The sequence below is a fragment of the Delphinapterus leucas genome, chromosome X (genome assembly GCF_059928025.1).
Source record: "Delphinapterus leucas isolate spDelLeu-1000000601 "Yukka" chromosome X, BTC_Dleu_Yukka2, whole genome shotgun sequence".
Classification (NCBI taxonomy): domain Eukaryota; kingdom Metazoa; phylum Chordata; class Mammalia; order Artiodactyla; family Monodontidae; genus Delphinapterus; species Delphinapterus leucas.
The window spans coordinates 67,957,624-67,976,153 of NC_143150.1; the positions used below are offsets into that span (position 1 = coordinate 67,957,624).

Below are 18,530 nucleotides of genomic sequence, written 5' to 3' on the forward strand. Positions count from 1 at the left end.
GACTTGGTTAATCTCTTAGTTTATATAATGTCTGTATCTGAAAAGTTTTGATAGTAGTCAGACTATGTTTCCACCCACTCACTAATAAATTCTTAGAATCAAATTGTTTTCTATCCAAGATTTGAAAAATATATTCAGTTATAGCAACTTTTCCCCTGAAGAGTCTTTTTTTGTTTTATTTTAAAGGCAGCTGGAATACAGAGAATACAGTCCTTTCTGGAAACAGGATCATACATAAGATGCTGGTTTCTCAACTGGAACACTGTTGAAACAAGTGCAAAGACTTCTTTGTTATGTTAGAGAAAGCTAGCTTTTGAGAAGTTATGACTCTAGCTTGGGTGGGGAGGAGATGGAGGAAGAAAGGAAAGGGACTAGCTAGGATGCCAGTCAAACTAAAAAGCCATAGCAAGGCTGCCACGGAATAAGATTTTTTCATCTATAATGTCAAAGAATTAGTATACTATTCTAATGTATACTATTACAACTAACACGGTTACTTTTCTACTCCCAAAGACAGAAAACCCAATAATTATTTGGTTATCTCAGTGTTTACAATGCCACCTCTGTTATATGGATGGATAACCAAGCAAATTACCCTTTGTCACCATCAACATTTGAACTACAGGTAATTTTTTATTATGAAACAGCAAGATAATCAATGGCATACTAAATGCAGCCATCCCAACTGGTTTCTCTGTAGCCTCTTCAGGGTTGGCTGAGACTTGGAACCTTTGGAAATGAGGAAACGCCCTAACTAGAAGCCACATATTTCTCTTTCTTCTCGATTATGAAACAAATACAAATTCATTGTAGAACATTTGGAAAATACAAAAAAAAAAGCTTAAAAAAGAAAATGAATCACTTAGAATCCCACCATCCTAAGACAACCACTATTAATATTATGTGATTTAAAATGAAAATTGAAATAGTATTGTGCATCTGTCTAGCCTTTCATGCTGAGGAAAGATTTATTAGGTCCCATCTTAATCCAAGCCTGATTTTGGTAGTCATAATAGTCATAATTTGTATTAGTCATCTCTAAACTTGGCGATGACATTTTATACTATTCTAATGCTGTTGTTTATTCTGCTCTTACATTTACCAGATTCTTTGATGTCATTAAATATTTTTTCAAAAACATGATCTAACAGTTATATAATATTATACTCTTTGAATATACAGTTGACCCTTGAACAACATGGGGGTTAATCCACATATATAACTTATAGTTGACCCTCTGTATCTGCAGTTCCTCTGCATACATGAATTCAACCAACCATGGACTGTGTAGTACTGTAGTTTTCAGTATTGAAAAATATCCACGTATAAGTGGACCAACGCAGTTCAAACCCACGTTGTTCAAGGGTCAACTGTATATTTATTTAACCATTTCCAAGTAAGTCATTTATATACTTTCAAATTTTCTCTTACATGAAATACAGCTTTACAGTGACTATCCTAAATGCTGAATTTCTACATGCCTTTATGATTATTTTCTTAGGATACTTTCACAATCGTCTTAGATTACATGGCAAAAAAAACTAGGGTCGTAAATTAGGCTTACCTCTCTCAGGAAATGGAGGACACAAGTTCTTTCACTGTGCCCTTTGAGCAGAAGTCTAACTTTACAAACTTTTGATCTTTGCTTCACACTGCAAAGCTTACTTCAGTAAGACCACAGGGCTAGCTAGAACCTTGAGTTTCTTGCTGTTTGAGAGCAGTTTTCAGGCTCAGGTGGGGAGGCAGGAGAAATAGTGACCTTTCAGCCATTTGCAAGCTCTACTCAAACAGGGCCACCATGAAAACAACTGCAATCCCCTTCAATGGAATTAGTTCATACTTCTCCATTTGAATTTGAACAACAGTAGAATGGTATAAAGTATTACCACTAAGCTTAGAGATGACAAACACAAGTTATAACTACCAAAATTCAATTTGAATTTAATGTGGAAGCAAATGAACTTTTCCTCAGGATAAGAGGCTGGGCAGATGTACACTTAACCACCCCATGACCATCAAGAGCATGAACTCACCATGAGGAGTGGAGAACAGACTGAGTAGGATAATAACACTAGGTTGAACTCCATGTTCTATGAGAACCTTTACAGCTTCAATTACAGTGTTTCCAGTGCCTGAAATAAAATGACAACCAAATGCATTGGCAACTTTAACATTCATCTCAAAATGTCTTTGAGCTTCTTTGAAGTAAAGGCAGTTTAGTAATGTAATACAAGATACTACTAGAGGGCTTCCCTGGTGGCACAGTGGTTGAGAATCTGCCTGCCAATGCAGGGGACATTCGAGCCCTGGTCTGGGAAGATCCCACATGCCGCGGAGCAACTGGGCCCATGAGCCACAATTACTGAGCCTGCGCGTCTGGAGCCTGTGCTCCGCTGAGAACAAGAGAGGCAGCGATAGTGAGAGGCCCGCGCACCGCAATGAAGAGTGGCCCCCGCTTGCCACAACTAGAGAAAGCCCTCGCACAAAAATGAAGACCCAACACAGCCATAAATAAATTAATTAATTAAAAAAAAAAGATACTACTAGACACCTTGAGAAAACCATAGTTCAAAAAGAGTCATGTACCACAATGTTCATTGCAGCTTCTATGGAAGCAACCTAAGTGTCCATCAACAGATGAATGGATAAAGAAGATGTGGCACAACCTAGAGGGGTGGGATAGGGAGGGTGGGAGGGAGGGAGATGCAAGAGGGAAGAGATATGGGAACATATGTATATGTATAACTGATTCACTTTGTTATAAAGCAGAAACTAACACACCATTGTAAAGCAATTATACTCCAATAAAGATGTAAAAAATAGATAAATAAATAAAAAATAAAATAAAAAGATGTGGCACATATATACAATGGAATGTTACTCAGCCATAAAAAGAAGCAAAATTGAGTTATACGTAGTGAGGTGGATGGACCTAGAGTCTGTCATACAATGAAGTAAGTCAGAAAGAGAAAAACAAATACCATATGCTAATAACACATATATATGGAATCTAAAAAAAAAAAAGGGTTCTTAAGAACCTAGGGGCAGGACAGGAATTAAGACGCAGATGTAGGGAATGGACTTAAGGACACAGGGAGGGGGAAGGGTAAGCTGGGACGAAGTGAGAGAGTGGCATGGACATATATACACTAGCAATTGTAAAACAGATAGCCAGTGAGAAGCAGCCGCATAGCACAGAGAGATCAGCTCGGTGCTTTGTGACCACCTAGACGGGTGGGATAGGGAGGGTGGGAGGGAGATGCAAGAGGAAGGAGATATGGGGATATATGTATATGTATAGCTGATTCACTCTGTTATAAAGCAGAAACTAACACACCATTGTAAAGGAATTACACTCCAATAAAGCTGTTAAAAAAAAAAGATACTACAAGACAAAGCTTCATTTGAAGGTGCCTGTTTTTTATCAATGATGTTATTTTCAATAACAGACATAACCCATATACTTTTCAGTTTTCAAATGCACAACAAGCCCTAAATTCGTTCAGTATTTGAGATATCAAATATAACACCCACCCACCACCCCTAACCCCAGGATATGAGTAAGCTTAGGAAACAGACTAGAATAGGAAAAAAAAAATTACCTCCAAAGAGGATAAATCCTTGAGAAAATCATTGCTATACTCATTGGGCTAGAGAAGGGACATATTTCAATGTATTTTCTGTGTTCTATATATTTTGCCTCATTAAATCCTTTGCTTCAATGTGTTAATTTTAAGATAGAAGTTTTTGGAGCTAATAAAGTTTGACTAATGTGTATTCTCTTATTACAAAATAAGAATTCCCCAGAGAACTTCCCAGGGCAACTCCAAATCAAAACAAAAAACACATTTAGAAATGGTTTTCTAAAGAATGGTTTTTGAGAAAAACAAAAAACACATTTAGAAACGGTTTTCGCCTTTATATAAGGGTACCTAGAAGGCAGGCACTAAGTTGAATTTAAACCCTAACCAAAGGTTACAAACTAAACACAAGCCACTCACTGAGAATCGGATACATCAGAAGGACTTTTCTCCTGTAAATGTCTGGGGGGAACTTGGCATAATATACTTTGGCTCTTTGTGTCTCCTCATCACTCTGAATCAGGATCTTTCCAATTCGTATGGATCGACAGCAGTCTCGTAAACCTTGTTCCATTGCCTCACCTTGAAGAAGGAAATAAAAAAGAAGGAAAGAGGGATTAGGAGGAGATACAGTGAAAGTCCAAGAATAGGCCAAAGCAGAGTTTTTGACTGTTATTAATACAATAAATAAAGACATTGTCAAAATGGAAGCAATTCTTCTTAAGCTAACAGCTTTTACTTCGGATATGCTCATATTTTATACTTAATTCAGGTCAATGAAACTAGGATATGCTAGTTTTATTGCTGGCTTGCAAGTTTTAGAGCTGTCGTGCTTCCATGATTACAGTAAATAAAGTGTTTTATTAAGCTGCTCCTTGAACTTTTCTAATATCAGGAACATTTTACTCCTATTATTTTAAAGAAACTGTGTTACTTTCATCTGGCAAAAATATAAATATTTATGGAAGAATGGGGGCTACAGAACAAAGGCTCTCCATTTAGATTAAGCTGGCGTCAAGAGATATCACTTAGACCCAGCAATGACTTCAATGGCAGAGGCTTCATTGGCAAACAGTGAAAAAGTAATATATGTTCCCTCTCCCCCCTAGAGAACCACAACCAACACCACCACCACACCCTTGGTTTCTGAACACAGAGCTATTTTTGAGTCTGAATTCCTTTAAGGAAGTGTTTGCCAAAAGTCAACCATTTTCATACCATCGTCAAGATTTTAGGCCACATCAAAATTCTACTTGTATGGTTATTTACTTAATATTTTTCTTTAAATTAACTGGTTTTTTTACATTTATTTTAAAAGGAAACTTTATATCACTAGTGAAAATATAAAAACAGTTTCTTTCTATTAGGTATGAAAATCAACCAATAGCTATTAAGGTTAAAAACACCCTGTCTATGCATCACCCCCAAGGTCATCCTGTATACACTAGGGGTGCGAGGACCATGCTGCTGCCTTTAGGGCAGAAGCTGGATTAAAACAGAAGAAATTGTGCCTTAAAAGCCCATCTCCATTGTCTTCACCAGTTTTAAAAGGTTGAACACCATTGTCCTGAAAATCCTATCGTTGCTTAAGAGCTACCTTCTATAAAAAAGGGAGCTTAAAGCTCCTATTTTATTGGAGATATTCAATTGTTCACAAACAGAACTTCATAGCCAGAGAAGAAAAGGGAATGTTTATATGTGAAATAAAAATCCGGGGACTTCCCTGGTGGTCCAGTGGTTAAGACTCCATGCTGCCACTGCAGGGGACCACAGGTTGGATCCGTGGTGGGGGAACTAAGATCCCACATGCTGCATGGTATGGCAAAAAAAAAAAAATCTGTTTCCAATGCAAGCAAGTGGGGCTTCTACCATACCTTGGATCCTGTACAAAGAATAATTAAGGAATTAAGTTGCCGAATGGAAATAATCATCCCCATGTAACAGGTATAGGTCCTAATTACAGGCATGTGATTTTGCTGCACAAAGGTTGGTTTAGAAGGATAATCGGTTGGACTCAAACACAAATATTTATAAGACTAGCAATTGGAAATACCTAGAGTTAATCACAGTTAAGTTCTTTTGCCTACATAGTCATATACTCATCAAATATAAAACTAAAAATATTAAACAAGCCATTCAGTCCAGTTCCTGACAGGGTAGGGCTGTTCCTCACAAAAGAAATTTAAAAAAACAGAACAAAGATTTTCTCTAGTTGTTCTGCAGGCCTGAATTTGTGCTGTATTCCCTCAAAATTCAAGCTGCCCTGTTCTCTCCAAGATAAATAGCATCATTGCATCCTCTTGTTCTCCCACCCTCCTCTGAATCTTTCAAAGCTGGCTTGCCCATGGGTATAGGCCACTAGGGAAGATGCTCTGCAGTTAAAATTAGCCAAACTCGGCGACACATAGGCTATGATTCCAAGGCACCATGAGGATAGACAACACAGGTGGTGAGATTTAAGCTAAGGAAGGCTGCAATTGTGACAGACAAGACCGCCTCTCTCCTGGAAAATACCAACTGCATCTATGCACGCAAAGAGACAAAGTCACACATATGCAAACCTACCGCTTCTCATTATGCTGACCCCACAGTTTCCCTTCTCAAATTTCACTCCTTCATACTTGTACCCTGTTGGGGAATAAAACCGAAGAATTTATCTTTCATCATTGGAGAGACCTACTTATTTAATAAAGTAACTAAGCTTTAAAGCAGATGGGTACAGAGCAACTCTTGTCCAGACATACTGTATAACATCTTAGGTTCCCTGTGAAAGTAATAAGAAGAGCCATGATTTTTCATATTTACTTTTTAATTCTTCATAAAAAACCTGTGGGAATAATTGGGAGAGGTAGACTTCATCGACTGGGAACAGGCCTTATGATAGAATGATATTCACATACATGTTCCTCAAACTGAATTCAGACAAGAATTGTACTCCAAGAATGCTAGAAAGCCCATCAATTCAAACTGGGACCCCACTGTGAGCCACAGCAGAGAGCCTCCTCATTCCGGTCCCTTTTTATGAGCCTCCATTCTGCATTAAAAAGCAGAAGAGAAAGGTTGAAGTAATTATCAAGACATGTTCATGCCTTGGTCTCATCCTGAATTTGTATCAATTATGATGCAGCAAATTCAGCCCCCAATTTTCATAAAATCAACCTTTGGATATAACAGCTTCCATTATTTACTAAAGAACCAAATCAGAATTTCAAATCCCTAAAATAGGGATCCTTGGTTTCTTTCTATTAGAGCAGAACAAAGCCCCTTCTCTAATCCTCATCATTTTTAGTTTTCCTTTTTTTTTTTTACTTTTCATCCTTTTACCTGGAGTTTCAATGCCAAACCAGCCCACCCATTTGTTAACACCAGAAGCTTCCCTACAGAGGTGAAGATAAGCTGCCAGCAATTCTTAGCTCTGGTCCCAATGTGCCATCATCAAAGGCAACACCTGCATGCTGAAGAATATTTATTAACCTTTAACTTGAACTGACCAGCAAGCCATTAACAAAAGGTCATCCACATAAATTTCTTTGCTAAATGTCTCCAAGTTTATTAAGTTGTTTAAAAGAACAGCTCCACATAGACTCCTCATTTTGCATACTGATTTACTCAGACTGCTTTTTTTCCATTTTCCCCCAATTCTATCTCAGAATTTTTATGAGGCGAATATGAGAGTAACAGCCCTGGTTACCTGTTGGAGTGGTCACCATGCATTCTTTATATGGTAGCTGATTCAATCCCTCTTCCACAACAAGTCTGATCTAGAGAGTCAAAGGAAGAATAAGTTGAGAACTTGCTAAGAATCTCCTGTTAGCTGTAAGCCTCAGGAGCTGAAAACTAGGCAAAAAGTCAGTAACATACGAGGCAAGGATTTAGCTTATGGAAGTAGGAAGGGGGCCCCTATCATGTGTTAGATACAGAGATAGAAACAAATGCCAGGCTGCTTGCTGCTAGGTATCCAACCTCGGTTAGGCAATGATTGCCACTAAAAGGCTCAAGTATGCTTTCTGATTCTCATTCAGTCAGTCCAGGCTATATTATGAGAAATGCAAAACTACAGCAAGTGTCAAGAGTCATGGCAGGAACACTTGGAAGTAATATACTTCTGGCTACTCTAGAAATAGTGCTCACTGGAAACTTCTTTGCCTTGTTTAGTACTCTGAAATTGTCAAGTCAGACACTTTTTAACAAAGGCCCACCATAATGCAAAATAAAGCCTGAATTTCTTAGGAGGAAATAAATGAGTGGATGGGGCTGAACCAATTTACTGAACTTGAAGAAGGATCCAGTCGAATGCATTGGGACTTCCCAGCTTAAAAAAAAAAAAAGGCTCCTAATGATCTTAATATGTGGTACAGAGGAAAGAATCCATCAGAACTACTAGGAATAGCCTCCAAAACCCACCGGTTATGGTATTTCTATGACTACCCAGAGCCCATTACAAAAAGGCAGTGCTGAGTCTGCAAAGCACATTTTCTCCAATCAATATTACATTACTGATTGAGAATCAGGAACATCAGGGAGAAATGTCAGGCCCCATGCTCTGTTATCACAACAAAACATCCTGCTGCCATTAAAATGATCAATGCTAAATGGGCCAGCACTTTGTCAACCTGCAGCACCAGAGGGTCAAGGAAGCTCATGAATACTGTGTGTGTGTGCATACTCACCTCTAGCCACCACCTTCTGTGGAGGTTAATGTTTCTTATGAGCAAAAAGTACACGGGAAGAAGAGGATCATTTTCTTTGAAGAGCCTAGTTCTCCTAGTAACACTCCTCTAAAGAGTCTTACCTCCTGCCCATCTCCTGCAACTCTGGGACAGAAATTAATGTGTCCTAGCCTTACAGGAGGATATAAAACCAGAAGAAGGATGACTAAAATATAAAGCACTCAAGATCTGAGAGCCAGGAGAGCCAATCCTGACAAATTCAGGATAGAATTAATGTCCACTATAACAGGACCCTTGTGCTAGAAGAGACAGTGTACTAGAAATCCTCAACACTAGAAACCTCAACAGCTCCTGTCCCTACCACAATCACAACTGACCCTCCACACCCCCCACCCCCAATATCAGGACCTTCAAATCCAACTGCAGAGAACAGACAGGTCCTAATTACCATCCCCTGAGGTGAATTATGCCCTGGGTCCTTATTATCTCATTTGACTAAGATATAATACTTGCCCTTCCAGGCAAGCATTTTACAATAACCATGAACTTACTTCCTATGTTCTCCAGAAAAATGGAACAAGGAGAGCAAAAGAAAGAGCAATCATTTTCTACCAGTGAACACCAAGACCTCTGTTTTCCCCACAGCAGCCACTGACACAATTGCCTTGAACCTGTCCCTTTGGTTTGATGAAAGCATAAAGACAGAATAACCTATCACTCCAAGAATGTCAACTACATTTATCTTGATGCAGTCCAAGGATTATTACTGGCCCTGGAAGCTCAAATAGAAGTGGCCTTTGAACCAAGAATACTTAAAGTCAAAAATGGAACAGGAGTTGTCTACACTCTTTTGGAATAAAGATTTCCCTAGGGAAAATGTAAATAAAGAGTTTCATGCCTCCCCCCACCAACACCATCACATTCCCTTTAATAATATATCTTCTACTATCTGATTATAACTATAAGCTTAATAAGTCACTTTTCTTTCTTTCCCAAACTAAATACTGAGAACAGTATTTAGATTGTAAACCCCACAATATCAGGGACCATGCTATATGCTTTACCACTGTATCTCCTCCCCCCACAACACAGTCTAGCACAGTGTCTGACTCACATGAGTTCAATGTATATTTCATGAACAGATGAATACTAATAACCACAGCAGAATATGTGTCAACCTCATTCTAAGCACTGAACAAATTTAGATATAAACACAAGAAGTAAACAGGGCTTACCCAAGACAGCCCAATTTGGCCTGAGATCCTCTCAGATGACACTAGCTAAACAGAATTGGGCTTGGTCAATTCTTAACAGCAAGTCCCTGAGCATAGACAGTACAACTTAGTATTTCACGTGTGAGGATACTACAGAAAAGAAGAGGCAAAATAGATATCCAACCCCATGTAAACTACAAGCTAGGTATTAGTTTTTGTGCATTCGATGGATCCCACAAGGGTAACTACTAGGTCTTTTACATCTTTGATTTCCTTTTAATTTACTTCACTTCACTGCCCTAAGAGGGGGCATTTAAGCCTCAGGATCAGGTTACCAAGATCCACTTGAAAGGTAGTAAGTGGTACCTCAGAACTACAGAGAATTAGTTCATGGACAATGCTTTGAGGTGAATGGGACTGAGGCAGAGCTTTAATGCAACAGTAGAAACAACACTTGCAAAGTCTAGCAAGATGTGGGTTACTTGGTACAATCTCTTTTGACCCCAGAATGCTCTAGAACAAAACAGCCCCTTGGCCTACTACGATTGTATCACTAGGAACAACAGTGAAATGAAAATGGAAAGCCTCCATCCACCTACCAAACGATCCGCAGAAAACATGAAGTCCCCTCTACTGGCTGTCCTAAAAAAAAAGTACAAGTTTTAGTCTAGATTAGAGCTTTAAAGTGAAATATTACTTAATATATATAGTAACTCTGATATTAAAACATATTACATGCTAAAAGCTTAAAGGCTTACCTGTAACAGACTATTATTGAGACATGACATTTTTCACTAGGATACAGGAACCTAAATGGAATGACTTGGTAAATATTATTGAAAATGCTCATTTGATATTAACACTAGAGAGAGGAATTGAAAAGATCATGTAGTCTCCCACGGAACTGCCCAAGTATATACTCTTCAATCAGGAGATGAACAAGTTCCCCCTGGAAGATGGCAGCAAGTCCAGAGCTCAAGTTAAGAAAAAAACTTTGCAGTTAGAAAACCAGGTTCTCCCCATTCTCACGCACCATTCACCTTGATCTAAAACCCTATTACCAACATAAGTAACCTATCTATTGATACTTTGTCTCTAATCCTTTTTGGAATGAGAATGGCACAAACAAGTAAATCCTCTGTTTCTGCCATTGCTTTCAAGAAGACATAACCTAATTTCCAAGACCTCTTTCTCAAACTATTGATAACTTTTTCCCTTTGCCTGTTTTTCAATCAAATAGTTTATTCCATACATCTTTCTACCTACTTCCTGTACACTTCCTTCTGGCCAGTACTTTCAGATCCTGAGGTACCCAAGTAATAATAATCGAGGGTTGCGCCTACCCACAAACTGTTAACCAGCCAAAAGAAGAAAGTTTATAAGGCTGACATTTTTTCTGTATGTAAAAACCTAGCATTGTTCCTCCTCTTTCTCTCATGTAAGTTAAATGATCTGACAGATTTACAGTTTATGTACTTAAAAATACCCATCAGCCTATCCATAGCATACCTAAAATATTCCCCAACACAGCATCGAAATGGCATATGAAAGCATATATTATCTCACTATACAATTAATCATGACTCTTTTTCAGGCTTCATTTACTTTCTCTGACAGGGAAAAGCAATGAAATACCCCTGACACAAATGGCATTAGGTTTCTTAGAGTAACCACAGTTCTATCATTATTACAGATACTAATTCTCTAAAATATGGACCATAATTGAGCAATAGGAAGAATATAGGCTTGTATTCTTTTTTTTAATTTTAATTTTTTACATCTTTATTGGAGTATAATTGCTTTACAATGGTGTGTTAGTTTCTGCTTTATAAAAAAGTGAATCAGTTATGCATATACATATGTTCCCATATCTCTTCCCTCTTGCGTCTCCCTCCCTCCCACCCTCCCTATCCCACCCCTCCAGGTGGTCACAAAGCACCGAGATGATCTCCCTGAGCTATGCGGCTGCTTCCCACTAGCTATCTACCTTACGTTGGGTACTGTATATATGCCCATGCCTCTCCCTCGTTAGTCAAAGCTTACCCTTCCCCCTCCCCATATCCTCAAGTCCATTCTCTAGTAGGTCTGTGTCTTTATTCCTGTCTTACCCCTAGGTTTTTCATGACATTTTTTTTCTTAAATTCCATATATATGTGTTAGCATATGGTATTTGTCTTTCTCTTTCTGACTTACTTCACTCTGTATGACAGACTCTAGCTCTATCCACCTCATTACAAATAGCTCAATTTCGTTTCTTTTTATGGCTGAGTAATATTCCATTGCATATATGTGCCACATCTTCTTTATCCATTCATCCGATGATGGACACTTAGGTTGTTTCCATCTCCGGGCTACTGTAAATAGAGCTGCAATGAACATTTTGGTACATGATTCTTTTTGAATTATGGTTTTCTCAGGGTATATGCCCAGTAGTGGGATTGCTGGGTCATATGGTAGTTCTGTTTGTAGTTTTTCAAGGAACCTCCATACTGTTCTTCATAGTGGCTGTACCAATTCACATCCGCACCAGCAGCGCAAGCGTGTCCACACCCTCTCCAGCATTTATTGTTTCTAGATTTTTTGATGATGGCCATTCTGACTGGTGTGAGATGATATTTCATTGAAGTTTTGATTTGCATTTCTTTAATGATTAATGAGGTTGAGCATTCTTTCATGTGTTTGCTGGCAGTCTGTATATCTTCTTTGGAGAAATGTCTATTTAGATCTTCTGCCCATTTTTGGATTGGGTTGTTTGTTTTTTTTGTTATTGAGCTGCATGAGCTGCTTATAAACTTTGGAGATTAATCCTTTGTCAGTTGCTTCATTTGCAAATATTTTCTCCCATTCTGAGGCTTGTCTTTTGGTCTTGTTTATGGTTTCCTTTGCTGTGCAAATGCTGTGTAGTTTCATTAGGTTCCATTTGTTTATTTTTGTTTTTATTTCTGTTTCTCTAGGAAGTGAGTCAAAAAGGATCTTGCTGTGATTTATGTCATAGAGTGTTCTGTCTATGCTTTCCTCTAAGAGTTTGATAGTGTCTGGCCTTATATTTAGGTCTTTAATCCATTTTGAGCTTATTTTTGTGTATGGTGTCAGGGAGTGATCTAATCTCATACTTTTACAAGTACCTGTCAAGTTTTCCCAGCACCACTTATTGAAGAGGCTGTCCTTTCTCCACTGTATATTCCTGCCTCCTTTATCAAAGATAAGGTGACCATATGTGCCTGGGTTTATCTCTGGGCTTTCTATCCCGTTCCATTGATCTATCCTTTTCATTTTGTGCCAGTACCATACTGTCTTGATTACTGTAGCTTTGTACCACAGTCTGAAATCACGGAGCCTGATTACTCCAGCTCCGTTTTTTGTTCTCAAGATTGCTTTGGCTCTTCAGGATCTTTTCTGTCTCCATACAAATTGTGAATTTTTTTGTTCTAGTTCTGTGAAAAATGCCACTGGTAGTTTGATAGGGATTGCACTGAATCTGTAGATTGCTTTGGGTAGTAGAGTCATTTTCACAATGTTGATTCTTCCAATCCAAGAACATGGTATACCTCTCCATCTATTTGTATCATTTTTAAATTCTTTCATCAGTGTCTTATAATTTTCTGCATACAGGTCTTTTGTCTCCTTAGGTAGGCTTATTCCTAGATATTTTATTCTTTTTGTTGCAATGGTAAATGGGAGTGTTTTCTTGATTTCACTTTCAGATTTTTCATCATTAGTGTATAGGAATGCCAGAGATTTCTGTGCATTAATTTTGTATCCTGATACTTTACCAAATTAATTGATTAGCTCTAGTAGTTTTCTGGTAGCATCTTTAGGATCCTCTATATATAGTATCATGTCATCTGCAAACAGTGACAGCTTTACTTCTTCTTTTCTGATTTGGATTCCTTTATTTCCTTTTCTTCTCTGATTGCTGTGGCTAAAATTTCCAAAACTATGTTGAATAAGAGTGGTGAGAGTGGGCAACCTTGTCTTGTTCCTGATCTTAGTGGAAATGCTTTCAGTTTTTCACCATTGAGGATGATGTTGGATGTGGGTTTGTCATATATGGCCTTTATTATGTTGAGGAAAGTTCACTCTATGTCTACTTCCTGCAGGGTTTTTATCATAAATGGGTGTTGAATTTTGTCAAAAGCTTTCTCTGCATCTATTGAGATGATCATATGGTGTTTCTCCTTCTATATGTTAATATGGTATATCACGTTGATTGATTTGCATATAATGAACAATCCTTGCATTCCTGGAATAAACCCCACTTGATCATGGTGTATGATCCGTTTAATGTGCTGTTGGATTCTGTTTGCTAGTATTTTGTTGAGGATTTTTGCATCTATGTTCATCAGTGACATTGACCTGTAGTTTTCTTTCTTTGTGTCATCCTTGTCTGGTTTTGGTATCAGGCTGATGGTGGCCTTGTAGAATGAGTTTGGGAGTGCTCTTCCCTCTGCTATATTTTGGAATAGTTTGAGAAGGATAGGTGTTAGCTCTTCTCTAAATGTTTAATAGAATTCGCCTGTGAAGCCAACTGGCCCTGGGCTTTTGTTTATTGGAAGATTTTTAATCACAGTTTCAATTTCAGTGCTTGTAATTTGTCTGTTCATATTTTCTATTTCTTCCTGATTCAGTCTTGGCACCTTGTGCATTTCTAAGAATTTGACCATTTCTTCCAGTTTGTCCATTTTATTGGCAGAGGGTTGCTTGTAGTAATCTCTCCTGATCTTTTGTAATTCTGCAGTGTCAGTTGTTACTTCTCCTTTTTCATTTCTAATTCTATTGATTTGAGTCTTCTCCCTTTTTTTCTTGATGAGTCTGGCTAATGGTTTATCAATTTTGTTTATCTTCTCAAAGAACCAGCTTTTAGGTTTATTGATCTTTGCTATCGTTTCCTTCATTTATTTTTCATTTATTTCTGATCTGATCTTTATGATTACTTTCCTACTGCTAACTTTGGGGTTTTTTGTTTTTCTTTCTCTAATTGCTTTAGGTGCAAGGTTAGGTTGTTTATTTGAGATGTTTCCTGTTTCTTAAGGTAGGACTGTATTGCTATAAACTTCCCTCCTAGAACTGCTTTTGCTGCATCACATAGGTTTTGGGTCAACGTGTCTCCGTCATTTGTTTGTATGTATTTTCTGATTTCCTGTTTGATTTCTTCAGTGATCACTTCATTAGTAAGTCGTGTATTGTTTAGCCTCCGTGTGTTTGTATTTTTACAGATATTTTCCTGTAATTGATATCTAGTCTCATAGCGCTGTGTTCAGAAAAGATGCTTGATACAATTCCAATTTTCTTAAATTTACCAAGGCTTGATTTGTGACACAAGATATGATCTATCCTGGAGAATGTTTCATGAGCACTTGAGAAAAATGTGTATTCTGTTGTTTTTGGATGGAGTGTCCTATAAATATCAATTAAGTCCATCTTGTTTAATGTATCATTTAAAGCTTGTGTTTCCTTATTTATTTTCATTTTGGATGATCTGTCCATTAGTGAAAGTGGGGTGTTAAAGTCCCCTACTATGAATGTGTTACTGTCTATTTCCCCTTTTATGGCTGTTAGTATTTGCCTTATGTACTGAGGTGCTCCTATGTTGGGTGCATAAATATTTACAGTTGTTATATCTTCTTCTTGGATCGATCCCTTGATCATTATGTAGTGTCCTTCTTTGTCTCTTCTAATAGTCTTTATTTTAAAGTCTATTTTCTCTGATATGAGAATTGCTACTCCAGCTTTCTTTTGGTTTCCATTTGCATGGAATATCTTTTTCCATCCCCTTACTTTCAGTCTGTATGTGTCTCTAGGTCTGAAGTGGGTCTCTTGTAGACAGCATATATAAGGGTCTTGTTTTTGTAAACATTCAGCTAATCTGTGTCTTCTGGTGGGAGCATTTAATCCATTTACATTTAAGGTAATTATCGATATGTATGTTCCTATTCCCATTTTCTAAATTGTTTTGGGTTCGTTATTATAGGTCTTTTCCTTCTCTTGTGTTTCTTGTCTAGAGAAGTTCCTTTAGCATTTGTTGAAAAGCTGGTTTGGTGATGCTGAACTCTCTCAGCTTTTGCTTGTCTGTAAAGGTTTTAATTTCTCCATCAAATCTGAATGAGATCCTTGCTGGGTAGAGTAGTCTTGGTTGCAGGTTTTTCTCCTTCATCACTTTCAGTATGTCCTGCCACTCCCTTCTGGCTTGTAGGGTTTCTGCTGAGAGATCAGCTGTTACCCTTATGGGGATTCCCTTGTGTGTTATTTGTTGTTTTTCCCTTTCTGCTATTAATATGTTTTCTTTGTATTTAATTTTTGACAGTTTGATTAATATGTGTCTTGGCGTGTTTTTCCTTGTATTTATCCTGTATGGGACTCTCTGTGCTTCCTGGACTTGATTAACTATTTCCTTTCCCATATTAGGGAAGCTTTCAACTATAATCTCTTCAAATATTTTCTCAGTCCGTCTCTTTTTCTCTTCTTCTTCTGGAGCCCCTATAATTCGAATGTTGGTGCGTTTAATGTCATCCCAGAGATCGCTGAGACTGTCCTCAGTTCTTTTCATTCTTTTCTCTATATTCTGCTCTACAGTAGTTATTTCCACTATTTTATCTTCCAGGCCACTTACCCATCTTCTGCCTCAGTTATTCTGCTATTGATCCCATCTAGAGTATTTTTAATTTCATTTATTGTGTTGTTCATCACTCCTTGTTTCATCTTTAGTTCTTCTAGGTCCTTGTTAAATGTTTCTTGTATTTTCTGTATTCTATTTCTAAGATTTTGGATCATGTTTACTATCATTATTCGGAATTGTTTTTCAGGTAGACCATATTTCCTGTTCATTTGTTAGGTCTGGTGCATTTTTATCTCGCTCCTTCAACTGATGTGTGTTTTTCTGTCCTCTCATTTTGCTTATCTGACTCTGTTTGGGGTCTCCTTTTTGCAGGCTGCGGGTTCGTAGTTCCCATTGTTTTTGGTGTCTGTCCCCAGTGGCTTAGGTTCGTTCAGTGGGCTGTGTAGGCTTCCTGGTAGAGCGGACTAGTGCCTGTGTTCTGGTGGATGAGGCTGGATCTTGTCTTTCTGGTGGGCAAGTCCACGTCTGTTGGTGTGTTTCTGGGTGTCTGTCGACTTATTATGATTTTAGGCAGCCTCTCTGCTAATGGGTGGGGTTGTGTTCCTGTCTTGCTAGTTGTTTGGTATAGGGTGTGCAGCACTGTAGCTTGTTGGTCGTTGGGTGAAGCTGGCTGCTAGTGTTGAGATGGAGATTTCTGGGACATTTTCGCCATTTGATATTATGTGGAGCTGGGAGGTCTCTTGTGGACCAGTGTCCTGAAGTTGGCTCTCCCACCTCACAGGCACAGCACTGACTACTGGCTGCAGAACCAAGAGCCTTTCTTCCACACGGCTCAGAATAAAAGAGAGAAAAAGTAGAAAGAAAGAATTAGTAGAAGTAGAAAGAAAGAAAGAAAGGAAGAAAGGAGGGAGGGAGGGAAGGAGGGAGAGAGGGAAGAAGGAAGGAGGGAAGGAAGGAAAAAAGAAAGAAGGAAGATAAAGTAAAATAAAATAAAGTAAGGTAAAATAAAAGAAAGTTATTAAAGTAAAAAATAACTATTAAGAAGAAAACATTTTAAAAAATGGACGGATAGTACCCTGCAACAAATGGTGGAAGCAAAGCTATACAGACAAAATCTCACACAGAAGCATACACATACACACTCACAAAAAGAGGAAAAGGGGAAAAAATCATAAATTTTGCTCTCAAAGTCCATCTACTCAATTTGGGATGATTTGTTGTCTAAAGGAGGGAAGGAAGGAAAGAAAGAAAGAAGATAAAGTAAAATAAAATAAAAATAAAATAAAGTTACTAAAATAAAACATAATTATTAAGAAAAAAATTTTACAAAAGGATGGATAGAACCCTACGACAAATGGTGGAAGCAAAGCTATACAGACAAAATCTCACACAGAAGAATACACATACACACTCACAAAAAGAGGAAAAGGGGAAAAAGTCGTTAATCTTGCTCTCAAAGTCCACCTCCTCAATTTTGGATGATTCGTTGTCTATTCAGGTATTCCACAGATGCACGGTACATCAAGTTGACTGTGGAGCTTTAATCCGCTGCTTCTGAGGATGCTGGGAGACATTTCCCTTTCTCTTCTTTGTTTTCTCAGCTCCCGGGGCTCAGCTTTGGATTTGGCTCTGCCTCTGAGTGTAGGTCGCCGGAGGGCGTCTGTTCTTCGCTCAGACAGGACGGGGTTAAAGGAGCAGCTGCTTCGGGGACTCTGGCTCACTCAGGCCGCGGGAGAGGGGTACGGAGTGCGGGGTGAACGTGCGGCGGCAGAGGCCGGCGTGATGTTGCACCAGCCTGAGGCACACCATGCGTTCTCCCGGGGAAGTTGTACCTGGATCCCAGGACCCTGGCAGTGGCGGGCTGCACAGGCTCCCTGGAAGGGGCGTGTGGATAGTGACCTGTGTTCACACATAGGCTTCTTAGTGGCAGCAGCAACAGCCTTAGCATCTTATGCCCGTCTCTGTGGTCCGTGCTTTTAGCCGCAGCTCACGCCCATCTCGGGAGCTCCTTTAAGCAGCGCTCTTAATCCCCTCTCCTCCCACACCAGGAAACAAAGAGGGAAGAAAAAGTCTCTTGCCTCTTCGGCAGGTCCAGACTTTTCCCCGGACTCCCTCCCGCCTAGCCGTGGTGCACTAACGCCCTGCAGGCTGTGTTCATGCCGCCAACCCCAGTCCTCTCCCTGCACTCTGACCAAAGCCCGAGCCTCAGCTCCCAGCCCTGCCCACCCCGGCGGGTGAGCAGACAAGCCTCTTGAGCTGGTGTGTGCCGGCTGGCACTGATCCTCTGTGCGGGAATCTCTCCACTTTGCCCTCTGCACCCCTGTTGCTGTTCTGTCCTCCATGGCTCCGAAGCTTTTCCCCGTCCGCCACCCGCAGTCTCTGCCCACGAAGGGGCTTCCTAGTGTGTGGAAACCTGTCCTCCTTCACATCTCCCTCCCAATGGTGCAGGTCCTGTCCCTATCCTTTTGTCTCTGTTTATTCTTTTTTATTTTTCCCTACCCAGGTACGT

General features: G+C 39.1%; 1 protein-coding gene across 2 annotated transcripts in view; it reads right to left on the reverse strand.

The window, feature by feature from the left end:
* Positions 1-18,530, reverse strand: part of UPRT (uracil phosphoribosyltransferase homolog) — a 54,683-nt gene that overhangs the window by 16,043 nt on the left and 20,110 nt on the right. Inside the window, exons 2-6 of one of the 2 annotated variants that reach the window (XM_022580872.2) lie at positions 10,065-10,107; positions 7,273-7,342; positions 6,147-6,209; positions 4,002-4,163; positions 2,034-2,132 (exon numbers count right to left, since the gene is read on the reverse strand). In XM_022580872.2, the coding sequence (XP_022436580.1) occupies positions 2,034-2,132; positions 4,002-4,163; positions 6,147-6,209; positions 7,273-7,342; positions 10,065-10,107 (437 nt within the window). The remainder of the gene's footprint in view (positions 1-2,033; positions 2,133-4,001; positions 4,164-6,146; positions 6,210-7,272; positions 7,343-10,064; positions 10,108-18,530) is intronic. The other variant, XM_089904348.1, reaches the window with a different exon arrangement.